Genomic DNA, 25,657 nt, shown 5'->3' with positions numbered 1-25,657 from the left:
GATTGCAGCAGGTCTCACCTCATGATGTGACCTGGTTTCATATGTAGAAAAGAAGTGTTCAATAGAATCACGTTGTTGTGTTTGTTATTTATTGTTATTTATTTCCCATTAATGTCTCTGTTTAAACCAGATCTCATGTGATTAAAATACCACAATCAGATGAGTAATGATGCCTTTTGTAAACTTTAATAATTAGTGAATTCTTAAAGTTCTTTTTTGCCAATGGTTTTAATAACATTTAAACCGAGAATTAAAACATTTTGGGGGGATTAATGGGGTTTAGACAAATTAGTTTAGACTATAAGACTGATTTAAAGAATGCTTTCACACATTTAATGCAGCTGTCCTAGCTGAAAACCAGAGAGTTGCTGAAAGAAATGAACCGTTCATATTAAATGAACCGTTCATATAAATAAATAAAGACTCAGATCACCTAAACAGGAAGCAGTTTGTTTATGTTTACTCTTTAACAAAACGCAGATTAAGCTTATATAAAACCTAAAGACGCGTGACCGTTGTTCCAGCTGTGACGTCAGCACGCAACACGTGACTCCGGGATTCGGTCACGTAACGTTAGCTCCGCATATCTCGGGGAACAAGACGAAACGTTATTTGTCCCTCCGTTATCCACCGGTTTGCGTCCTTATGGGTGTTTCCGTGATCTCGCACAAGTCTGCTTTCATTCAGCAGCGACATGTTGTCTCTCTGGAGCCAGACCGGCGTTTAAAGACGTGATTTATGCTAGCGCGGCCTGTTAGCCGGTTAGCCAGCTAGCCTAACGTTAGCCGGCTAGCCTAACATTAGCTTCGCCCAAACGTCCTTGACCTGCTGCGGACCGGAAGTACACTGAACACGCAGTTGATAACCCTGAGGTAAGAAGTTATAACATAACACTATAATATATATTAAAGTACTATTTCATGTTCAGCTATCAGCTTTATGTAGTGAAAGTATACAAGTATTTTCAACTTTATATAAAGTACACAAGTATCAGTTTTATGTAAAGTACACAAGTATTATCAACTTAATGTAATTAAAGTACACAAGTATAATCAACTTTATATAAAGTACACAAGTATTATCAGTTCTATGTAAAGCACACAAGTATTAACAACTTTATATAAAGTACACACGTATTATCAGTTCTATGTAAAGTACACAAGTATTATCAGTTATATGTAAAGTACACAAGTATTATCAGTTATATGTAAAGTACACAAGTATTATCAGTTTTATATAAAATACACAAGTATTATCAACTTTATATAAAGTACACAAGTAATATCAGTTTTATGTAAAGTACACAAGTATTATCAACTTAATGTAATTAAAGTACACAAGTACAATCAACTTTATATAAAGTACACAAGTATAATCAACTTTATATAAAGTACACAAGTATTATCAACGTTATATAAAGTACACACAAGTATTATCAACTTATTGTAATTAAAGTACACAAGTATTATCAGTTATATGTAAAGCACACAAGTATTATCAGTTTTATATAAAGTACAAAAGTATTATCAGTTTTATGTAAAGTACACAAGTATTATCAGTTTTATGTAAAGTACACAAGTATTATCAACTTTATATAAAGTACACAAGTATTATCAGTTTTATGTAAAGTACACAAGTATTATTCTCTTAATGTAATTAAAGTACACAAGTATAATCAACTTTATATAAAGTACACAAGTACAATCAACTTTATATAAAGTACACAAGTATTATCAACTTTATATAAAGTACACAAGTATCAGTTTTATGTAAAGTACACAAGTATTATCAACTTAATGTAATTAAAGTACACAAGTATATTCAACTTTATATAAAGTACACAAGTATTATCAGTTTTATATAAAGTACAAAAGTATTATCAGTTCTATGTAAAGTACACAAGTATTATCAGTTCTATGTAAAGTACACAAGTATTATCAGTTTTATATAAAGTACAAAAGTATTATCAGTTCTATGTAAAGTACACAAGTATTATCAGTTTTATGTAAAGTACACAAGTATTATCAACGTTATATAAAGTACACAAGTATTATCAACGTTATATAAAGTACACAAGTATTATCAGTTTTATGTAAATTACACAAATATTATCAACTTAATGTAATTAAAGTACACAAGTATAATCAACTTTATATAAAGTACACAAGTATTATCAACTTTATATAAAGTACACAAGTATCAGTTTTATGTAAAGTACACAAGTATTATCAACTTAATGTAATTAAAGTACACAAGTATAATCAACTTTATATAAAGTACACAAGTATTATCAACTTTATATAAAGTACACAAGTATTATCAGTTTTATGTAAAGTACACAAGTATTATCAGTTTTATGTAAAGTACACAAGTATTATCAACTTAATGTTGTAAAAGTACACAAGTATTATTAACTTAATTTAGTTAAAGTATATGTAGTAAAAACTGTAAAAAGTAAAGGTACTGATACCACTCATTAAACATATTGTGGTACAGAAAAAGTACTAATACCACACGTTAAACAATCTGTGTTACAGTAAAGGTACTAATACCACACGTTAAAGTACTAATACCACACGTTAAAGTACTAATACCACACGTTAAACAATCTGTGTTACAGTAAAGGTACTAATACCACACGTTAAAGTACTAATACCACACGTTAAACAATCTGTGTTACAGTAAAGGTACTAATACCACACGTTAAAGTACTAATACCACACGTTAAAGTACTAATACCACACATTAAAGTACTAATACCACACGTTAAAGTACTAATACCACACGTTAAAGTACTAATACCACACGTTAAACAATCTGTGTTACAGTAAAGGTACTAATACCACACGTTAAAGTACTAATACCACACGTTAAACATTCTGTGTTACAGTAAAGGTACTAATACCACACGTTAAAGTACTAATACCACACGTTAAACATTCTGTGTTACAGTAAAGGTACTAATACCACACGTTAAAGTACTAATACCACACGTTAAACAATCTGTGTTACAGTAAAGGTACTAATACCACACGTTAAAGTACTAATACCACACGTTAAACAATCTGTGTTACAGTAAAGGTACTAATACCACACGTTAAAGTACTAATACCACACGTTAAACAATCTGTGTTACAGTAAAGGTACTAATACCACACGTTAAAGTACTAATACCACACGTTAAACAATCTGTGTTACAGTAAAGGTACTAATACCACACGTTAAAGTACTAATACAACATGTTAAACATTCTGTGTTACAGTAAAAGTACTAAGCTACTGACAGGTGTGACGACTCCTCCCCCCTCCCATGAGTCCCTGCCGGCCGACCAATGGCAGCCCTCTCCCGTGTGATGTCACGGCGGTATAAAGCCCCCCCGCCCGGCCGCCGGCTCCGAGCTCAGTCAGCGTTCCAACCAGCCTGGACGCCTCGGCTGGAGGAACTGCTGTCAGGAGGAGAAAACAAGACTACGGCGCCGACTGTAGTTTGGTTTTTTTCCGGTTCTTCGCCGGGTTCTCCGGTTCTCCGTCTGGACTTTGGGACTAAACTTTGTGGATAAAGAGACTTTCCGGTTCAGAGAGGAACGACGCTCCTCCGGGCAGCGAAGGCATCCTTGTGCAGACAAGTAAGTGAGTTTTTAAAAAGTTGTGTGATTGACAAGCAGCAGCAGCTGATGGACAGACGTCTGTCTGCTCACACACACACACACACACACACACACACACATTCATTTTGGTGTGTTTTAAGAAGGGACCCGTGTGAGTGCTTCAGCTGATGGTTATAACGGGACGTCCCAGAATAGCCCTGATAGCATCACACAGACCCGGCCGGCTGAGGGCTTTTTAAGGGTATCAGCAGCACAGATATCAGATGCTCCTCCAGCTATGTGCACATGGTGGTTGTCAATCACCCCGAGGTGTGCTGCTGGGGGGGGGGGGGGGGATTTATAGAGCTCGGTGTCCTGTGTTTGATAAACCACTGAGGGACACGTCACTGCAGCTTTTATTCTGGAGGAGGCTGAACAGCTGGTGTGTTTTTAGGGTTTGTTATTTTTAGGGTTTTCAGTGGAGTCAACCTGCAGCTGTTGTCTTATTTTGAAGGTTTCCACTTCCTGCTCGTCCCGCTGCCTCTTTACGATCAGACGAGGTCCAGAAGTCTATTATCTATTCATAGGGAGCCATTTAAAATCTCTTTTTATTTATGCGTTTGATAAAGCTTCAAATAACATTCAGTGTTTCTCACAATTTAGTTTTTATTATTCGAAGTGTTAAGTAACTCAAGTACATTCTGGTGTGTCATTTTTATATAAAGACAAACAACAAAGATCATTTTTGAAATGGTTAAAATTCAAATATATACACACAAATATTATCCCGCAGTGTACAAATACTCGATTATACGTTAAAGTATAATTGAGTATCTGCAATCATAGAAATAAAGGAACACATCATTAAAACAGTATTACATTGTGATATTGATTATTAATATTATTACTGATATTATTATCAATGTTTAGCACAATTGTAATGTTGCTGCAGATAATTGAACTACTTTATGTAAACTACAACATTTCATATTTAATAGTAAGTACAATATTTACAGTACTCTATTATTTATGGTGTATAAAGTAGCACAGACTGGAAGTACTCCGGTAAAGTAAAAGTACCTCTTTCATGTTTCAGTATGTTAATTTTAACTTTAGCTGTAATCTGATCTGATGGGGCGTTCAGGGACTCACGGAAACCTCGACGAGACAGAAATCAGAGACTACAGTCTACATTTTAAAACCCCTGATTATCCAAATTATATTGATTTTGAGGTATTTGATTTTCATTTTCATTTTCAATAATTAATACATCTATTGATGAATAGTTTAAGGTGGTTGTTGAGCTTCTGTTTTGAAGGGCAACAGCAGACAAGCTGATCTCAATTCATGCTCATTGTTGAGCTTTTGTTTTGAAGAGCAACAGCAGACAAGCTGATCTCAATTCATGCTCATTGTTGAGCTTTTGTTTTGAAGAGCAACAGCAGACAAGCTGATCTCAATTCATGCTCATTGTTGAGCTTTTGTTTTGAAGAGCAACAGCAGACAAGCTGATCTCAATTCATGCTCATTGTTGAGCTTTTGTTTTGAAGAGCAAAAGCAGACAAGCTGATCTCAATTCATGCTCATTGTTGAGCTTTTGTTTTGAAGAGCAACAGCAGACAAGCTGATCTCAATTCATGCTCATTGTTGAGCTTTTGTTTTGAAGAGCAACAGCAGACAAGCTGATCTCAATTCATGCTCATTGTTGAGCTTTTGTTTTGAAGAGCAACAGCAGACAAGCTGATCTCAATTCATGCTCATTGTTGAGCTTTTGTTTTTAAGAGCAACAGCAGACAAGCTGATCTCAATTCATGCTCATTGTTGAGCTTTTGTTTTGAAGAGCAACAGCAGACAAGCTGATCTCAATTCATGCTCATTGTTGAGCTTTTGTTTTGAAGGGCAACAGCAGAAAAGCCGATCTCACGGAAATTGGCTTTTGGCAAAACACCAAGAACCAGTGAGTGGACCAATAATCTTGGCATGCGCAGCGTAACCTGTTGACGGCGTAAACAGGTTACGTAAACGTGTACACGAAGGTACGGGCGTTTCAACATGTATTTATTAATAACTTAGTTTTATGTCCGTGTATTTCCTCCTGCGCCCCACCTGTAGTACCACTGCGCCCCACTAGAGGGGCGCGCCCCACAGTTGGAGAACCACTGGCTTAAGGCAAAGCACCGTCACTATTCCACCTTTAATGTTTTGATTTGTAATGTGTGAACACGCTAACGGGTTTTATCTGTTTATCTCCAGTTTAAGAAACTTACAAAACATCCCTGAATTTCCTTAAAAGAAGATTCATGTGTGTTTTATATATATATCAAATTTATATTTATAGAACTAGAGGAGGTTTTCCCTTTTTTCCTTTTTAAAATGACTAAACAAGGAATCAATTATTAAAATAGTTAGTAAAATGTCTGATGATTGAAGAAGAATTGATGAATAGATTATTTAACTCTAATATGAAGAATAACAACAGAACATTGGAACATAACAAATGTCCAAGAATAAACATCACAAAGTTGAAACTGAGAGAATAAATACATTTTTAAAAAAAGACAAATTACTATGACAACCGGGGACAATCAGAGACAGCCAGGGACAGCCAGGGACAACCAGGGACAACCAGAGACAACCAGAGACAACCAGAGACAGCCAGGGCCAAACAGGGACAACCAGGGACAACCAGGGACAACCAGGGACAACCAGGGACAACCAGAAACAACCAGGGACAACCAGAGACAACCAGGGACAACCAGAGACAACCAGAGACAACCAGAGACAGCCAGGGCCAATCAGAGACAGCCAGGGCCAAACGGGGACAACTAGGGACAACCAGGGACAACCAGGGACAACCAGGGACAGCCAGAGACAACCAGGGACAACCAGGGACAGCCAGAGACAACCAAAGACAACCAGAGACAGCCAGGGCCAATCAGAGACAGCCAGGGCCAAACGGGGACAACTAGGGACAACCAGAGACAACCAGGGACAACCAGAGACAACCCTAGGGACAACCAGAGACAACCAGAGACAACCAGGGACAAACAGAGACAAACAGAGACAACCAGGGACAACTAGGGACAACCAGAGACAACCAGAGACAGCCAGGGCCAAACAGAGACAACCAGGGACAACTAGGGACAACCAGAGACAACCAGGGACAACCAGAGACAACCAGGGACAACCAGAGACAACCAGGGACAGCCAGGGACAACCAGGGACAAACAGAGACAACCAGGGACAACCAGGGACAGCCAGAGACAACCAGAGACAACCAGAGACAACCAGGGACAACCAGGGACAACCAGGGACAGCCAGAGACAACCAGAGACAACCAGGGACAACCAGGGACAGCCAGAGACAACCAGAGACAGCCAGGCCCAAACAGAGACAACCAGGGACAACTAGGGACAACCAGGGACAACCAGGGACAACTAGGGACAACCAGAGACAACCAGAGACAGCCAGAGACAGTCAGGGCCAATCAGAGACAGCCAGGGCCAAACAGGGACAACCAGAGACAACCAGGGACAACCAGAGACAACCAGAGACAACCAGAGACAGCCAGGGCCAATCAGAGACAGCCAGGGCCAGACGGGGACAACTAGGGACAACTAGAGACAACCTGGGACAACCAGGGACAACCAGAGACAAACAGGGACAACCAGGGACAACCAGGGACAACCAGGGACAACCAGGGTCAACCAGAGACAACCAGAGACAGCCAGGGACAACCAGGGACAACCAGGGACAACCAGAGACAAACAGGGACAACCAGGGACAACCAGGAACAACCAGGGACAGCCAGGGACAGCCAGAGACAACCAGGGACAACCAGGGACAGCCAGAGACAACCAGAGACAACCAGGGACAACCAGGGACAACCAGAGACAACCAGAGACAACCAGAGACAACCAGGGACAACCAGAGACAACCAGGGACAGCCAGAGACAACCAGGGACAACCAGGGACAGCCAGAGACAACCAGAGACAACCAGGGACAACCACGGACAACCAGGGACAACCAGGGACAACCACGGACAACCAGAGACAACCAGAGACAACCAGGGACAACCAGGGACAACCAGGGACAACCACGGACAACCAGAGACAACCAGAGACAACCAGAGACAACCAGGGACAACCAGAGACAACCAGAGACAACCAGAGACAACCAGAGACAACCAGGGACAACCAGGGACAACCAGGGACAACCAGAGACAACCAGGGACAACCAGGGACAACCAGGGACAACCACGGACAACCAGAGACAACCAGGGACAACCAGAGACAACCAGAGACAACCAGAGACAACCAGAGACAACCAGGGACAACCAGGGACAACCAGGGACAACCAGAGACAACCAGGGACAACCAGGGACAACCAGGGACAACCACGGACAACCAGAGACAACCAGAGACAACCAGGGACAACCAGGGACAACCACGGACAACCAGAGACAACCAGAGACAACCAGAGACAACCAGAGACAACCAGGGACAACCAGAGACAACCAGAGACAACCAGAGACAACCAGAGACAACCAGGGACAACCAGAGACAACCAGAGACAACCAGGGACAATCAGGGACAACCAGAGACAACCAGAGACAACCAGAGACAACCAGGGACAATCAGGGACAACCAGGGACAACCACGGACAACCAGAGACAACCAGGGACAACCAGAGACTGGGGCTCGCTTGGGGTATTCACAGAATCTTTTAGTGTTTATTGTATTTTAGTTTTTACAGTATGTTATAATGTTTACAGTATTTATAGTATTTTGTAGAGCTTATAGTGTTTATCGCGTTTTATAGTATTTCTTGTTGTGTTTTATAGTGTTTTATAGTGTTTATCGTATCTTATAATATTTACAGTATTTTATAGTTTAGTTTTAGTTCTGATGGATTTTGATGAATTCCTTTTTTTAATGGTAAATCTGTGCAGTACTCCTTTAAATCAGTCTTTCTGATCAAATATAATAATAATAATAATAATTAATAAATCAATCACCAGACGTGTGACTTGGATCAGAAACTGACGTTGTGTGTTTTATTCTGTAGACACCAACTGCTGATCTGTGGTCAGTTTGATTCTTTTTAAAACGCATTAATTCATTAATGTTAATTTACACAAATGGTTGTTTGTTATTTTATTGGCGCCTCTCAGCATGTAGTGTGTAGTCAACAGTGTGTAGTCAACAGTGTGTAGTCAACAGTGTGTAGACAACAGTGTGTAGACAACAGTGTGTAGTCAACAGTGTGTAGTCAACAGTGTGTAGACAACAGTGTGTAGTCAACAGTGTGTAGTCAACAGTGTGTAGTCAACAGTGTGTAGACAACAGTGTGTAGACAACAGTGTGTAGTCAACAGTGTGTAGTCAACAGTGTGTAGACAACAGTGTGTAGTCAACAGTGTGTAGACAACAGTGTGTAGTCAACAGTGTGTAGTCAACAGTGTGTAGACAACAGTGTGTAGACAACAGTGTGTAGTCAACAGTGTGTAGACAACAGTGTGTAGACAACAGTGTGTAGTCAACAGTGTGTAGTCAACAGTGTGTAGACAACAGTGTGTAGTCAACAGTGTGTAGTCAACAGTGTGTAGACAACAGTGTGTAGTCAACAGTGTGTAGACAACAGTGTGTAGTCAACAGTGTGTAGACAACAGTGTGTAGACAACAGTGTGTAGTCAACAGTGTGTAGACAACAGTGTGTAGTCAACAGTGTGTAGTTAACAGTGTGTAGTCAACAGTGTGTAGTCAACAGTGTGTAGTCAACAGTGTGTAGTCAACAGTGTGTAGACAACAGTGTGTAGACAACAGTGTGTAGTCAACAGTGTGTAGACAACAGTGTGTAGTCAACAGTGTGTAGTCAACAGTGTGTAGTCAACAGTGTGTAGTCAACAGTGTGTAGACAACAGTGTGTAGTCAACAGTGTGTAGACAACAGTGTGTAGTCAACAGTAGTCAACAGTGTGTAGACAACAGTGTGTAGTCAACAGTGTGTAGTCAACAGTGTGTAGTCAACAGTGTGTAGTCAACAGTGTGTAGTCAACAGTGTGTAGTCAACAGTGGTCAACAGTGTGTAGTCAACAGTGTGTAGTCAACAGTGTGTAGACAACAGTAGTCAACAGTGTGTAGTCAACAGTGTGTAGTCAACAGTGTGTAGTCAACAGTGGTCAACAGTGTGTAGTCAACAGTGTGTAGTCAACAGTAGTCAACAGTGTGTAATCAACAGTGTGTAGTCAACAGTGTGTAGTCAACAGTGTGTAGTCAACAGTGTGTAGTCAACAGTGGTCAACAGTGTGTAGTCAACAGTGTGTAGACAACAGTAGTCAACAGTGTGTAATCAACAGTGTGTAGTCAACAGTGTGTAGTCAACAGTGTGTAGTCAACAGTAGTCAACAGTGTGTAGTCAACAGTGTGTAGTCAACAGTGTGTAGTCAACAGTAGTCAACAGTGTGTAGTCAACAGTGTGTAGTCAACAGTGTGTAGTCAACAGTGTGTAGTCAACAGTGTGTAGTCAACAGTAGTCAACAGTGTGTAGTCAACAGTGTGTAGTCAACAGTGTGTAGTCAACAGTGTGTAGTCAACAGTGTGTAGTCAACAGTAGTCAACAGTGTGTAGTCAACAGTGTGTAGTCAACAGTGTGTAGTCAACAGTGTGTAGTCAACAGTAGTCAACAGTGTGTAGTCAACAGTGTGTAGACAACAGTAGTCAACAGTGTGTAGTCAACAGTGTGTAGTCAACAGTGTGTAGACAACAGTAGTCAACAGTGTGTAGTCAACAGTGTGTAGTCAACAGTGTGTAGTCAACAGTAGTCAACAGTGTGTAGTCAACAGTGTGTAGTCAACAGTGTGTAGTCAACAGTAGTCAACAGTGTGTAGTGTTGGTTACCGTTGGTTACTGCAACAAAGGTGATCATTGATTGTTCTTTCAGTAACATAATGCTACGAGTAAAGACGTGTACGGTTTGATAACTCTGTGTAAATAAACAAATCCTACACATTATTATTATTAATATAATTATCGTCATTATTACATAAAACAGGCAGTGAACCAGCGGACGTTCAATTGAAGTAGAAATGTTAACTTTGTGTTTTTCTGTGTTATGTTACTCTCGTTCTGATTGTTTTTTTGTTTGTTTGTTTTTTTGTTTGTTTGTTTGTCTGCAGGGTGCCGACCAACATGTCGACACAGGCGCCGACGTTCACGCAGCCGCTGCAGAGCGCCGTGGCACTAGAGGGTAGTGCCGCGGCGTTCGAGGCTCAAGTTAGTGGTAAGAAGACGACCGGCTAGCTGACGATTCATTATCTGTGATTGTTAATGACGACGTGGTGTCGTGGATCGGTTCTGTACTCGACACAAACCAGTTCGGGTCCTCCGGGTTCTCTGACAGCGGGTGTGGTTCTCCTCTCCTCTGCAGGTTCTCCAGTTCCTGAGGTGAGCTGGTTCCGCGATGGTCAGGTTCTTTCCGCCGCCGCTTTGCCCGGCATTCAGATCTCGTTCAGCGACGGCCGCGCTGTTCTGAGGATCCCGGCTGTGACCGCCGCACACAGCGGGAGGTTTTCTGTCAGAGCCACCAACGGCGCTGGACAAGCCACGAGCACCGCTGAACTCCTTGTTACAGGTGAGACACACACAGGTGAGACACACACAGGTGAGACACGCACAGGTGAGACACTGGTACAGGTGAGACACGCACAGGTGAGACACGCATAGGTGAGACACGCACAGGTGAGACACTGGTACAGGTGAGACACGCACAGGTGAGACACTGGTACAGGTGAGACACGCACAGGTGAGACACGCATAGGTGAGACACGCACAGGTGAGACACACACAGGTGAGACACGCACAGGTGAGACACGCACAGGTGAGACACTGGTACAGGTGAGACGGATCTTCCTCAAGGCCACTGAGACTGAAGATCATGTATTTTGTTCCGTTTTTAGGGGAAATAGAGCGGGGTGTCGTCAGCGTAGAAACGTTAAGGACGTTATATCTTCTAATTCATCGACCCCAGAGGAAACATCATGCATGAAATACGTATATTAACAATGAAATGGGGTCTAAGTTGGAGCTTTGGCTCCAACACGGGAGAACGAAAAGGAAACCGTCATGACTTATAAAATACAGTAATAAGCACATTAAGTATTGACTTATTGTGTCAGGATGATGAATTAGCTCAAATAAAGAAATGTTGGTGTCTTAGATGAAAATAACAACGGCTAACAATCAGATTTTATTCAGATAACACTTTGTTCCAGACTGAAATATCTAAAATATTGGATGGATTGGGATTCAGTGCACATTTATACAAAATGGTGATCCAGACACGGTAGAATAAATCAGTTTAAATCAATAATACTAATCTTTGCCTCCAGCCGAGACGGCGCCTCCGAACTTCGTCCAGAGACTGCAGAGCTCCACGGTGAGACAGGGCAGCCAGGTGAAGCTGGACGTCCGAGTCTCCGGCATCCCGTCGCCCGTAGTGAAGTTCTACAGAGAGGGAGCCGAGATCCAGAGCTCCGCCGACTTCGGGATCCTCCAGGAGGGAGACCTGTACAGTCTGCTGATCGCCGAGGCCTTCCCAGAGGATTCTGGGACATATTCTGTGACCGCCACCAACAGCAGTGGTCGCGCCACCTCCACCTCCGAGCTGCTGGTTCAGGGTGAGGGTCTAAAGGTTTAAGGTGAATCCTTTTCGAGACCTTCGATCGCATTTTAACCGGCGTGTGTTTGTTCTTCAGGGGAAGAAGCCGTGCCAATGAAGAAAACCAAGACTATCGTGTGCACCCAGATGTCCTCCCAGATGTCCGTGCCCCAGATGTCCGGGTCCAAGATTACCACCCAGATGTCTTCCCAGATGTCCGGGGCCCAGATGTCCGGATCCAAGATTACCACCCAGATGTCCTCCCAGATGTCCGCGGCCCAGATGTCCGCGGCCCAGATGTCCGCGGCCGCCGCCCAGATTGCTGCGGCCCAGATGTCCGGGTCCAAGATTACCACCCAGATGTCCTCCCAGATGTCCGCGGCCCAGATGTCCGCGGCCGCGGCCCAGATAGCTGCGGCCCAGATTTCCGCGGCCCAGATGTCCGGGTCCAAGATTACCACCCAGATGTCTTCCCAGATGTCCGCATCCAAGACGTCCACGTCCAAGATGTCCTCCCAGATTTCCGCGGCCCAGATGTCCGGGTCCGTGTCCCAGATGTCCGGGTCCCAGATGTCCGGATCCCAGATGTCAGGGTCCAAGATGTCCGGGTCCAAGATGTCCTCCCAGATATCCGGGTCCGCTGCCCAGATGTCCGGATCCCAGATGTCCGGGTCCGAGATGTCCAGATCCCAGATGTCCGGGTCCGCGGCCCAGTTGTCCGGATCCCAAATGTCCGGATCCCAGATGTCCGGATCCCAGATGTTCGGATCCCAGATGTCCGCGGCCCAGATCTCCGGTTCCGCGTCCCAGATGTCCGGATCCCAGATGTCCGGGTCCAAGATGTCCGCGGCCCAGATGTCAGGGTCTGCGGCCCAGATGTCCGGTTCCGCGGCCCAGATGTCCGGTTCCGCGGCCCAGATGTCCGGTTCCGTGGCCCAGATGTCCGGTTCCGTGGCCCAGATGTCCGGATCCCAGATGTCCGGATCCCAGATGTCCGGATCCCAGATGTCCGTGTCCCAGACCAGAGTGCAGAGGGTGAGACGCGTCTGTTCTCTCGTCACGTTTTACTTCCTGTCAAACATCACAGCTGTTCTATGGATGCTCACTCCGCCCTGAGAGGGACGTCTGGTGGCCGAATGTTATTGATCCTTCGATCAGGAAGCAGTTTCAGGGCATTCGGTCACATGTTTCTCTTCATGAATCTGTAATATATATAAATATAATATAATATATAAAATATAAAGTCCTGCTCCTTTCCATCAGGTATTATTTTACCTAAATTGTAAAACATTATAATCTAAATATCCAACATGTCCCAAGTGTCTACAAGTGTTATAATGTTAGAAAACAATAGAGGCTCCACATGTTATAAATATATAATATATAATAAAGAAGCTTGTAGATCTAATCACGAGGTCTCCGTCCGTCCCCCTTCAGAAGGTGGACTCCGGCTTCCAGGCCTCCGCCGTGATGGAGATGCATGTGGAAGGAGGAGCGATGACTCAGCATCTGGCTCATAAAACCCCCCCCCGGGTTCCCCCGAAGCCCACCTCCAAGTCGCCCTCCTGCGTGTCCAAGGTGGCAGCAGGACGCCAGCAGTCTCCTTCACCAGTTCGCCATGTGAAGGGGCCGACGCCCACACCTGTCAGGTAGGACCAGACCCTCAACGACGACTCTTCTTCTTCTTGTTCTTCTTCTCATCCTTCTTCTTCTCCTTCTTATTTATCTGTACTATAACAAGTATACAAGTATAATATTGCACACTACATAGCATTTAGAATAGTTTGATGGTTTACTGGGTTCAGAAGTCTGGATCCTTGTAGACCTGCAGGCTGCTGTAACGAAACAAAACCACATCCTGGATCTGGATCTAGACTAGTGTCTCTGAAAGTTGTATTCGTGTCTTGTGTGTCCTCTACAGACCCGTCTCCCCCGCCAGCAGACTGTCTGTGTCCCCCATCAGACCAGTCAAGTCTCCCATCATGACCAGGAAACAGGTGAGAGCTCTCACCAGCAGCTCAGGTAGTGGCCGCCGTAAGTCCCTCCCCCTTCCGCTGACACTCCCACTTCCTCCTGCAGCTGGCTGCGTGTGCCGAGGTCCTGCCCCCGTGGAAGCAGGCGGGCTACGCGTCCGAGGCCAGTTACGCCAGCAGGACCAGCATGACCAGTATGACCAGCATGACCAGTATGAGCAGTATGAGCAGCGCCACCCAGCTTCACATGGAGAAGCACTGGGAGCAGCAGGTCGGCGGCGCCAGAGAGGTGAGCAGGGCGGAGCTATGTTTTTATATATATATCTATATATATCTATATATAGATATATAGATATATATATTACAAGTACACTACAACTTGACCTCCTGACTTCATGGTCGCATGACCTCATCACTTCATGTTCTCTTGACCTCTTGACCCCATGGTCTCGTGACCTCTTGACCCCATGACCTCGTGGCCTCACTGATGATTGTTTTGTATAACTGAACCAACCCTCTTCCAGTCCTTTGGTGGCGATCCTCCCTCCAGACTTCCTGTGGTGGAGTCTTGAGCTCTGTGCTGGTCTTTGTGTCTCCAGGCTGAGGGGGGGGTCAAAGCCGAGGCGGTGGCCACCGTGGTGGCCGCGGTGGACCTCGCTCGGGTCCTCCGGCCCTCGCAGGCGGAGGGCGGCGCGGCTGAAGACGAGGAAGCTGCCGAGGTGAAGATAAAGCGGCAGGAAGAGAAACGCGTCGTTACGTTCAAAACACTTCCTGCCGAACCGCCGGTGGCCGCCGTGACCTCAGAGCAACACAGGGTCCAGGTCTCTCAGGTCGGAGGACTTACTATCAGATATGATGTCTGACAATAAGAGTCTGACTTTTCTTAACCGCTCCATGAACATCTGTTGGTCACTTTAGATTCAGAGAGAATCTTCTGCCGCGGCCTCGTCTCCTGCTCCACATTTCACAGTTTCTAAAGTTTCTGTCCCAAAGCATGAACCGGGCCCCGAGGTAAGAGAGGAGCAGCCGGCCCTCAGCGGCCTCCATTCCACCTCTAACCCACGCCGTCTCCACCGTGTTCTGTGCTGTGATTCCCTTCCTCCTCCAGTAATACCACAGTTATACTTATGAACTCATTTAGCATCAAATCTGTGAATAAAAATCGTCTTCATCAGGCGGGTTTCATTTTAAATGTTCTTATTTTATAACTTTGATTAAAATAGTTTTTCCTCTTAAGAACTTACCAGAATAATCTTTTAATTCATTAATTTGTATAGTTTTAATTTACAAACACAAGGTTCATATATTGTGTGTTCATCGCCTGGAAAAAACATAAATGCTTTTAGTCCTTTTTGAGAAGGTGAGGTAGAGCAGCGCTTCAGCCTCTTGTGGCCAAATAGAGTATTACAACAACAAACACACAATTCCTTTCTGAAACGATTTCACCAGTTTTTTTTATCATAAAATAATTGACATCCAAAACATTTTCCGTTTTCTCACAAATAATAATAATCAATACATAATCTCATGGTGCTTGTGGTCCATTTCCTGAGAGGAACTAGTTTTGGAGGATTTGACCTCTGTTGGTCCTCTTTGTCTGGTGAAGACGGTTAACGTTGTTCTCGTTGGCTCGGTCAGGTGTCCATCGTCGGCTCTATCGCAGCTCTGCAGAAAGAGTTGTCCTCCTCCTCTGCTCCCAGAAAGATCATCAAGCCCGTCAAGTCTCCCAGTCCGTCTCGCAGGGCGACGGCGGTGGAGGTGCGCTCGACGGTGGAGCCCCTCCCCCCGCCGTTCAGAGACGTCAGGCATCAGTTTCAGACTCAGGCAGTGTGTGTGGAGGACTTTGAGGACTGGGAGCCTCAGGTTGGTCCAACTTCTTCTCCGTCCTCCTTCCTTCACTTCCCCTATTTTAACCCTGTGTGGACTCTCACCTGCGTTCCTTTCTCTTCACCATAACGCAGCAGCCAATCACACGCTGCCCTTCATCTGCCTCTCGAAGAATCCTCTTCATCCTCTTCCTGTCTCCACCCTTTGACCTCCATCCCTCTGTCCCCTGAGCAGGGTTTTTTTCTGTTCTAACGGCTTCACTCCTCCATCCTCACTCCAACACTGACAAACTCCTTCTTGTTTTCGGACTTTGACTCCTGTTGTTGTGTTCTTGTCTTCAGGAGGCGGCTGCAGTTCCCACCAGAGCTCAGGAGCCCGTCGTGCCTCCCACTCTTACTGCTGTGAGTACTTCCTGTTTTAAAAAGAAAGAAAAAGTAATTACTATCACAAATACATGAGGTGTTATATAGTATCTCGCAGAACTAAATACATTCTGAAAGAGTCTGAAGGTGTTTAAAAGTGCAACAGAGTGTATGAAATCCTAAGATTATAAATAAAAGCTTCAGAAGACGTATGAAAGGGTAAGAAGTCTTAAGAGGACATAGGAAAGACTAAGAAGTCTTAAAAAGATACAGGAAGATGTATGAAAGGGTAAGAAGTCTTAAGAGGACATAGGAAAGACTAAGAAGTCTTAAAAAGATACAGGAAGATGTATGAAAGGGTAAGTAGTCTTAAAAAGATACAGGAAGACGTATGGAAGGGTAAGTAGTCTTAAAAAGATACAGGAAGACGTATGGAAGGGTAAGTAGTCTTAAAAAGATACAGGAAGACGTATGGAAGGGTAAGTAGTCTTAAAAAGAGGTATGACAGGGTAAGAAGTCTTAAGGAGACATAGGAAGACATATGAAAGGTTAATAATGCTTAAGAAGACGTATGAAAGGGTAATAAGTCTTAAGAAGACACAGGAAGTCGTATGAAAGGGTAATAATGCTTAAGAAGACACAGGAAGACGTATGAAAGGGTAACAATGCTTAAGAAGACACAGGAAGACGTATGAAAGGGTAACAATGCTTAAGAAGACACAGGAAGACGTATGAAAGGGTAACAATGCTTAAGAAGACACAGGAAGACGTATGAAAGGGTAACAATGCTTAAGAAGACACAGGAAGACGTATGAAAGGGTAATAATGCTTAAGAAGACACATGAAGACGTATGAAAGGGTAATAATGCTTAAGAAGACACAGGAAGACGTATGAAAGGGTAATAATGCTTAAGAAGACACAGGAAGACGTATGAAAGGTTAATAATGCTTAAGAAGACACAGGAAGACGTATGAAAGGGTAATAATGCTTAAGAAGACACAGGAAGACGTATGAAAGGGTAATAATGCTTAAGAAGACACAGGAAGACGTATGAAAGGGTAACAATGCTTAAGAAGACAAAGGAAGACGTATGAAAGGGTAATAATGCTTAAGAAGACACAGGAAGACGTATGAAAGGGTAATAATGCTTAAGAAGACACAGGAAGACGTATGAAATGGTAACAATGCTTAAGAAGACACAGGAAGACGTATGAAAGGGTAACAATGCTTAAGAAGACACAGGAAGACGTATGAAAGGGTAATAATGCTTAAGAAGACACAGGAAGACGTATGAAAGGGTAATAATGCTTAAGAAGACACAGGAAGACGTATGAAAGGGTAACAATGCTTAAGAAGACAAAGGAAGACGTATGAAAGGGTAATAATGCTTAAGAAGACACAGGAAGACGTATGAAAGGTTAATAATGCTTAAGAAGACACAGGAAGACGTATGAAAGGGTAACAATGCTTAAGAAGACAAAGGAAGACGTATGAAAGGGTAATAATGCTTAAGAAGACACAGGAAGACGTATGAAAGGGTAACAATGCTTAAGAAGACACAGGAAGACGTATGAAAGGGTAATAATGCTTAAGAAGACACAGGAAGACGTATGAAAGGGTAACAATGCTTAAGAAGACACATGAAGACGTATGAAAGGGTAACAATGCTTAAGAAGACACAGGAAGACGTATGAAAGGGTAATAATGCTTAAGAAGATACAGGAAGACGTATGAAAGGGTAATAATGCTTAAGAAGATACAGGAAGACGTATGAAAGGGTAATAATGCTTAAGAAGACACAGGAAGACGTATGAAAGGGTAACAATGCTTAAGAAGACACAGGAAGACGTATGAAAGGGTAATAATGCTTAAGAAGACACAGGAAGACGTATGAAAGGGTAATAATGCTTAAGAAGACACAGGAAGACGTATGAAAGGGTAACAATGCTTAAGAAGACACAGGAAGACGTATGAAAGGGTAATAATGCTAAAGAAGACACAGGAAGACGTATGAAAGGGTAACAATGCTTAAGAAGACAAAGGAAGACGTATGAAAGGGTAATAATGCTTAAGAAGATACAGGAAGACGTATGAAAGGGTAATAATGCTTAAGAAGACACAGGAAGACGTATGAAAGGTTAATAATGCTTAAGAAGACACAGGAAGACGTATGAAAGGGTAATAATGCTTAATAAGACACAGGAAGACGTATGAAAGGGTAATAATGCTTAAGAAGACACATGAAGATGTATGAAAGGGTAATAATGCTAAAGAAGACAAAGGAAGACGTATGAAAGGGTAACAATGCTTAAGCAGACACAGGAAGACGTATGAAAGGGTAATAATGCTTAAGAAGACACAGGAAGACGTATGAAAGGTTAATAATGCTTAAGAAGACACAGGAAGACGTATGAAAGGGTAATAATGCTAAAGAAGAGACAGGAAGACGTATGAAAGGGTAATAATGCTAAAGAAGACAAAGGAAGACGTATGAAAGGGTAATAATGCTAAAGAAGAGACAGGAAGACGTATTAAAGGGTAAGAAGGTCTCTGAAAGCGTCTATGATTCTCCGTTCAGGGCCTGAAGAACACAAACGTGACGGAGGGCGAGTCGGTGACCCTTGAGTGTCAGATCAGCGGTCATCCTGCTCCGGGCATCCTGTGGTTCAGAGAGGACTACAAGATTGAGAGCTCCATCGACTTCCAGATAAGCTACATGAGCGGGTTCGCCCGGCTGGTGATCCGCGAGGCGTTCGCCGAAGACAGCGGACGCTTCACCTGCACCGCCACCAGCGAGGCGGGGACCGTCAGCACCTCCTGCTACCTGCTGGTCAAAGGTAACCTTTAATGTGGACTAAACGTTAGGACGCAGCTTGTAAATCAAGAGAAACGGTTACAAACACAAATTATTCTGTTCAATCTTAGAACTCATTTTAGGGTTTCATGTAGTTTTTTTTGTCATTTGATTGTCAAAGCTTCACTGGTTTCAATGTTCCTCCAACGAGCGTCGAGAGGAAGAGTGAGATGTTTAACAACACTGTTCCTGCATCTTTCTTTGTCATAGTTTAGCGCCTATTGAACAGATGAAATCCCTAGATGGATGCAAAGGGATGGCATCAATCATCAAACTGTAGCTGTCTCCTCTCAAAGCTGGTTTTCTCTGTTTAGTGTCGGAGGAGATTGAGAGCAGAGAGGAAACGATGACTGTCACTGAAGCTGGAGTCACTCAGGAGAAGAGGTGAGTAGAGGTCTGGTGTGTTGAACCACAGCGATCTAATCGGGCATGTTGCTGACGGGGCTGTTGGGTTTCCTCCAGCGTCGTCATGGAGACAAAGGCGCAGACGGCGGTGGAGGTGATTTCAGGAGAGGCCGCCGCTCCGTTCTTCATCAGGAAGCCCACCGTGCAGAAGCTGGTGGAGGGAGGAGGCGTCGTCTTCGAGTGCCAGGTCGGAGGAAACCCCCGACCTCACGTCATCTGGAAGAAGAGCGGCATCCCGCTCACTACCGGATACAGGTACGCTGTCAGCAGTACTTTACAGGTACTTTAAGTACAACTGTATTTACATTTGATGCCACTTTCCACTACGTCTCAGAAGGAAATGTTTAGTTACTGATTAATGATCGGGAGTGAAGTATGAAAACATATTTAGAATTACCTCCACCTTTTTATGAGGACTAAATCTGCTCATCATGAGACATCAGATACATGTGCAGGTTCATTTGTAAATAAATAATAAGCATAATAAAACAATCATATTTCTTTATTCATTTATTTACACGTTTGATTATTTACCAATTTATAATATTTATGAATGTAGAGCAAATCCTTTTAAAATTTGCCACAAACTTGACTGAATTCAGTGATTTAGAATTTGGAGGTCAAAGGTCACTGTTACCTCAATCATTCATATGCTTATTATGAAAGTTTCCCAGAATGGTCTCATAGAATCATGTTAAACAGACATGAATATAAACTGCAACACGATTCTAGGTTTCCATCAGATATTTTCTCTTTCTGAACTTTTTTTTCTTCTTTTTTTCTTCCATCAGATACAAAGTCACCTACAAGAAGGAGACTGGAGAATGTAAACTGGAGATCTCCATGACGTTTGCTGACGACGCCGGAGAATACTCCGTCTTTGTGAAGAGTCCACAGGGAGAGGCTTCGGCCTCTGCCGGCCTGCTGGAGGAAGGTACTGCCGTCCTTTGGTTTCTGTTTGCAGAAGCCAAGTCTTCTCTTTAGAAGAGCATTTTAATGCATTGAAGGAGGCGTTGTGTCTCACAGTCCAACTGCGTCTCTGTTCACAGAGGAATATGACGCCTACATGAAGCAACAGGACGTGACGTATAAAACCGAAGTGACGACGACGGTGGTCCAAGAGCCCTCTGTGGTCGTGAGTCAGTACGAGCTGGAGCAGAGGAGACGGACGACCCCCATGAGCTTCATCTCAGAAACGGTACCCTCTTTTTTTTCTATGTGATACAAACATAAACAAAGTTCATATTTAAGGTAAAACGCTCAAACAAACCTTCTTTTTGCAGGAATTTCGAATTTCAGCATTTGAGGAGAGGATCATCCAGGAGGTTGAGCTCCGCATCATGATGATCTCCTACATGGAGTTGGTGGTCGGGGATGGAGAGCTGACGGTGACCGTAGCAGAGGAGGAGGCAGTGCTGCCGGCCTTCAACACTTCGGTCAAAAACTACAGAATCATGGACGGAATGGGCGTCACGTTCCACTGCAAGATGGCTGGAAATCCACTGCCGAAGGTACTGAGGAGAACATCTAACCAAAATATCTCTATACGTGTCCACAGATATTCTAAAATGTAACTTTCTCCAGTCCAGAGCAAAGCTGGGAAAAGGTGTATCAACAAGAGTCTATTATTGTTAGTTATTTTGCTTCAGCCAGTTTAAAAGACTCATGAATAAACTGTTGAATGTTTGTGTTGATCTGTTAAAACAAAATAGAGTGACCAAAAACTTGAGGTAATAGGAATAGTGTTTAAACTGAGTGAGAGTGCTCATCTAAGCTGTACAAATACAAGTAAAGTAAAAGTTGATGCAGAAGAATAATAGTTGTATAGAGTTGGCTCGAAGGGGAACTGACTTTGTTTCTGTTGCCGAGCCTTTAAAAGATGTCGGTGTAATTGTGTATTTGCATGCAGCAGTTTCTGAAGTTAGTTTTACCAGAGAAAGCTTGGAAACCTGATATTGAGAAGTTCTATTGATGGATCAAATGATCTTCTGTCTTCTCCCAGATTGCTTGGTACAAAGACGGACAGCGCATCAGGCCTGGTGACCGTTACCAGATGGAGGCTCTTCAGGATGGTCGAGCCAGCCTCCGCCTGCCTGTGGTGCTCCCAGAGGATGAGGGCGTGTACACCGCCTTCGCCGCCAACATGAAGGGAAACGCTGTCAGCTCTGGGAAGCTCTACGTCGAGCCGTCCGAAGTTGTGACACCTCAGAGATTCACACCGCAGCCAGCGATGCAGAGGATCAGGTGAGGACCACATTTCAGTCTGGAGGCTCCCCGGTGCCTAACGACTGCCTTTAGACCTCCGTGATGACGACTCTGCTCCTTTATCAGATCCACATCTCCTCGCTCTCTGAGCCGCTCACCTGGACGTTCCTCCAGTCGTTCTCCCGGACGTTCTCCGGCCCGCCGACTTGACGAGACGGACGAGGCTCAGCTGGAAAGACTCTACAAGCCTGTTTTTGTCCTGAAACCTACTTCAATTAAATGCTCTGAGGGGCAAACTGCCAGATTCGACCTGAAGGTCGTTGGCAGGCCGATGCCCGACACATACTGGTTCCATAATGGTGAGAGAAACAAGGTTAAATCAATTCTAGAGACTTGACTTTATCTGTTGCTTCTGCCACTTAAAACCATTTAATCCTCCAACAGGACAACAAGTGATCAACGACTACACCCACAAGATAGTGGTCAAAGAGGACGGTACCCAGTCCCTGATCATCGTCCCAGCCATGCCACAGGACTCTGGAGAGTGGACAGTCATCGCTCAGAACAGAGCTGGACGGACTTCAGTCTCTGTAACTCTCACAGTTGACGGTAAGTCTGTGTCAGACAGATGGTCTGTTGAGTACGTCGTTGCAGTAGTCTTTGGGGTGCATTCACCAAACGGCAAGTATTCCGTTATTAAATTCTGTCTTGCTCTGCATTGTATTTCACATCCACAGCTCGAGAAAGCCTGACGCGCCCTCAGTTCATTGAGAAGCTGAAGAACATGACTGTAAAGCAGGGCACTCTGGTTGAACTGGCCGTCAGAGCCATTGGAAACCCCCTGCCTGACATTGTCTGGCTGAAAAACAGTGACATCATCACCCCACACAAGCACCCGCAAATCAGGTACGTATCTCCAATATCTATTGATATATATATACAGTATATATATATATATATATATATATATATATATATATATATATATATATATATATTTCCTAATCCTTTGACACAGGTTTGTAGAACAAGTAGCTTATTAATATATTTAAATGATGTATTCCAGGATTGACGGAACTAAAGGAGAGGCCAAATTCCAGATCCCATCTTCTTCAGGCTCAGACAGCGCCTGGTACACAGCTACAGCCATCAACAGGGCTGGCAGAGACACCACTCGCTGCAGAGTCAATGTTGAGGCGGACTTCACTGCTCCCCACACTGAAAGGAAGCTCATTATCACCAAAGGAACCTACAAGGCCAAGGAGATCGCCCCTCCCGAGTTGGAGCCCCTTCATCTGCGGTATGGTCAAGAGCAGTGGGAGGAGGGCGACCTTTATGACAAAGAGAAGCAGCAGAAACCACAGTTCAAGAAGAAGCTGACCTCCATCAGGATGAAGCGTTTCGGTCCGGCTCACTTTGAGTGCAGACTGACCCCTATTGGTGACCCCAGCATGGTGGCGGAGTGGCTGCACGACGGCAAACCCTTGGAAGCTGCTAACAGGTTGCGCATGGTCAATGAATTTGGCTACTGCAGTCTTGACTACGAAGCCGCTTACGCCAGAGACAGTGGCGTCATAACCTGCAGAGCCACGAACAAGTACGGAGTCGACCAAACCTCGGCCACCTTGATCGTCAAGGACGAGAAGGGTCTGGTTGAGGAGTCGCAGCTTCCTGAAGGCAGGAAGGGAGCACACCGAATGGATGAGATTGAACGCATGGCTCATGAGGGAGGACCCTACGGAGTCACCACTGATGACGAATTTGAAAAGACCAAACCTGAGATTGTCCTCCTTCCTGAACCAGCCAGAGTGCTGGAAGGCGACATTGCACGATTCCGCTGCCGAGTGACCGGCTATCCACTACCCAAGGTCAACTGGTATCTCAACGGACAACTGATCCGCAAGAGCAAGAGGTACAGAATTCGTTACGATGGTATTTACTACTTGGAGATTGTCGACGTCAAGTCCTATGACTCCGGAGAGGTCAGGCTGGTTGCAGACAATCCTCTCGGCACAACCGAGCACACCGTGAAGCTGGAGATCCAACAGAGAGAGGACTTTAGAACGGTGCTGCGGCGGGCTCCAGAACAGAAGGCTGCAGAGGCTGCACACGACCCTGGCAGAATTGGATTCGATGTTGTGAAGGTCGACCAACCCGGCGAGTCCATGCAGGACAGGGAGGTTGTTAAGCTGCGTAAGACGCAGAGAGTTGTCCACGAGAAAAACTCAGAGGAGTCGGACGAACTAAAGAACAAGTTCAAGCGCAGGACTGAGGAAGGTTTCTACGAGTCCATTTCTGCTATGGAGTCCAAGTCTCGCAAGAGGGACGACTCCTACGAGGATCTGCTGAAGAAGACTAAGGAAGATCTGCTTCATCGCTTGAGAGAGAAAGAAGAAGCTGAGAGGAAGAAGTTGGAGGAACAAGGCAAACTCACCATCCCCACATTCAAACCGGAGAGGGTCCAGCTCTCCCCGAGCATGGAGGCACCGAGGATCCTGGAACGCATCACAAGCAAGACAGTCACTCCGCTGGATGAGGTTCAGTTCCGCGTCAGAGTCATCGGCAGACCAGAACCCGAGTGCCAGTGGTTCAAGAACGGCATTCTGGTGGAAAAGTCTGATCGCATTTACTGGTACTGGCCTGAGGATCAAGTGTGTGAACTAGTGATCAGAGATGTGACAGCCGAGGACTCGGCTAGCATCATGGTGAAAGCCATGAATGTTGCTGGGGAGGCCTCCAGCCACGCCTTCCTGCTTGTGCAAGGTAAAGAAACGTCACACCGAATCTCTCACGCAAATTCTCATTGTCTTTGTCCTAATTTATGTCAAAGTCTCACTTCATATTTTCTCATTGCAGCCAAGACAGCAATCAGTTTTACCCAAGACTTCACGGATGCCAGTGCAAATGAGAAGGACACCATAGTGACCTTCGAGTGTGAAACCAACGAACCTTTCATTAAAGTCAAATGGCTCAAGAACAACGTGGAGATCTTCTCCGGAGACAAATACAGGATGCACTCAGACAGAAAGGTCCACTTCCTGTCTGTGCTGACAATTGAAATGAAGGATGACGCCGAATACTCTTGCGCGATCGTAGACGACGAGAGCATCAAGACGAGCGCGAGGCTCCATGTTGAAGGTAATCCATTCCATCCACAGTTTCCTTTGGTCTTGTTTGGGTTCTATTGATGGATGACCGTTCTTGGTGTGGTTCCTTACCCAGGTGCTTCCTTGGAGCTCATCAAACACATGGAGAACCTTGAGGTGCCAGAGACTTACTCTGGAGAGTTTGAGGTTGAGCTGTCTCGTGAGGACGCCGAGGGCAGCTGGTTCTTCGGAGACAAGGAGCTTTCTCCCAGCAGCAAATACATCATGTCCTCCCGCCGAGGAAGACAGACCCTGTCCATCAGGGATGTCAGGAAAGGAGACCAGGGGAAGTATACCTTCGTATGTGGAGACTTGAAGACCAGCGCCTCACTGAAGATGAAAGGTAAGAACCTTTACAGAGGGTACAGTATGTGGAGCGCAGTGTGTTTGCCAACACTGACCATGAGTTTATTAGTTTTCTTCGAGTGCTGATCTCAGGGTTTCTTAAGTCATTTATTGATTCTCCGAGTTCCAGCATACATGTAGCTTTTTAATGCAAATTATGAAAATTAATTGCTGAATTGGAATTCTCCTATTTCTTATCTTAGTGCTTTATGGGAATGAATAATTGAGTTAATAATGGCCAACCAGGTCATAATTCTGATCTATTTAGTTGAACTGGTTCCTCAGACCGACATTCC

The 25,657-nt window shown here is 44.3% G+C and overlaps 1 protein-coding gene across 1 annotated transcript in view; it reads left to right on the top strand.

The window, feature by feature from the left end:
* Positions 1–10,775: 10,775 nt before the first annotated feature.
* The window catches only part of ttn.2 (titin, tandem duplicate 2), a 197,493-nt gene continuing 182,611 nt past the window's right edge, over positions 10,776–25,657 (top strand). Inside the window, exons 1-22 of the mRNA XM_034561708.1 lie at positions 10,776–10,866; positions 11,014–11,217; positions 11,975–12,262; positions 12,341–12,378; positions 13,234–13,278; positions 13,681–13,892; positions 14,165–14,240; positions 14,323–14,505; positions 16,385–16,444; positions 18,985–19,243; positions 19,575–19,644; positions 19,723–19,920; positions 20,457–20,599; positions 20,715–20,863; positions 20,949–21,176; positions 21,668–21,909; positions 21,997–22,229; positions 22,315–22,479; positions 22,608–22,776; positions 22,937–24,633; positions 24,727–25,008; positions 25,093–25,359. Coding sequence (XP_034417599.1) covers positions 10,776–10,866; positions 11,014–11,217; positions 11,975–12,262; positions 12,341–12,378; positions 13,234–13,278; positions 13,681–13,892; positions 14,165–14,240; positions 14,323–14,505; positions 16,385–16,444; positions 18,985–19,243; positions 19,575–19,644; positions 19,723–19,920; positions 20,457–20,599; positions 20,715–20,863; positions 20,949–21,176; positions 21,668–21,909; positions 21,997–22,229; positions 22,315–22,479; positions 22,608–22,776; positions 22,937–24,633; positions 24,727–25,008; positions 25,093–25,359 — 5,299 coding nt within the window. The remainder of the gene's footprint in view (positions 10,867–11,013; positions 11,218–11,974; positions 12,263–12,340; positions 12,379–13,233; positions 13,279–13,680; positions 13,893–14,164; positions 14,241–14,322; positions 14,506–16,384; positions 16,445–18,984; positions 19,244–19,574; positions 19,645–19,722; positions 19,921–20,456; positions 20,600–20,714; positions 20,864–20,948; positions 21,177–21,667; positions 21,910–21,996; positions 22,230–22,314; positions 22,480–22,607; positions 22,777–22,936; positions 24,634–24,726; positions 25,009–25,092; positions 25,360–25,657) is intronic.

Source organism: Cyclopterus lumpus, chromosome 21 (genome assembly GCF_009769545.1).
Source record: "Cyclopterus lumpus isolate fCycLum1 chromosome 21, fCycLum1.pri, whole genome shotgun sequence".
NCBI lineage: Eukaryota > Metazoa > Chordata > Actinopteri > Perciformes > Cyclopteridae > Cyclopterus > Cyclopterus lumpus.
The sequence above is the reverse complement of the archived record's forward strand: the minus strand, read 5'-3'. Positions and strand labels throughout refer to the sequence as shown.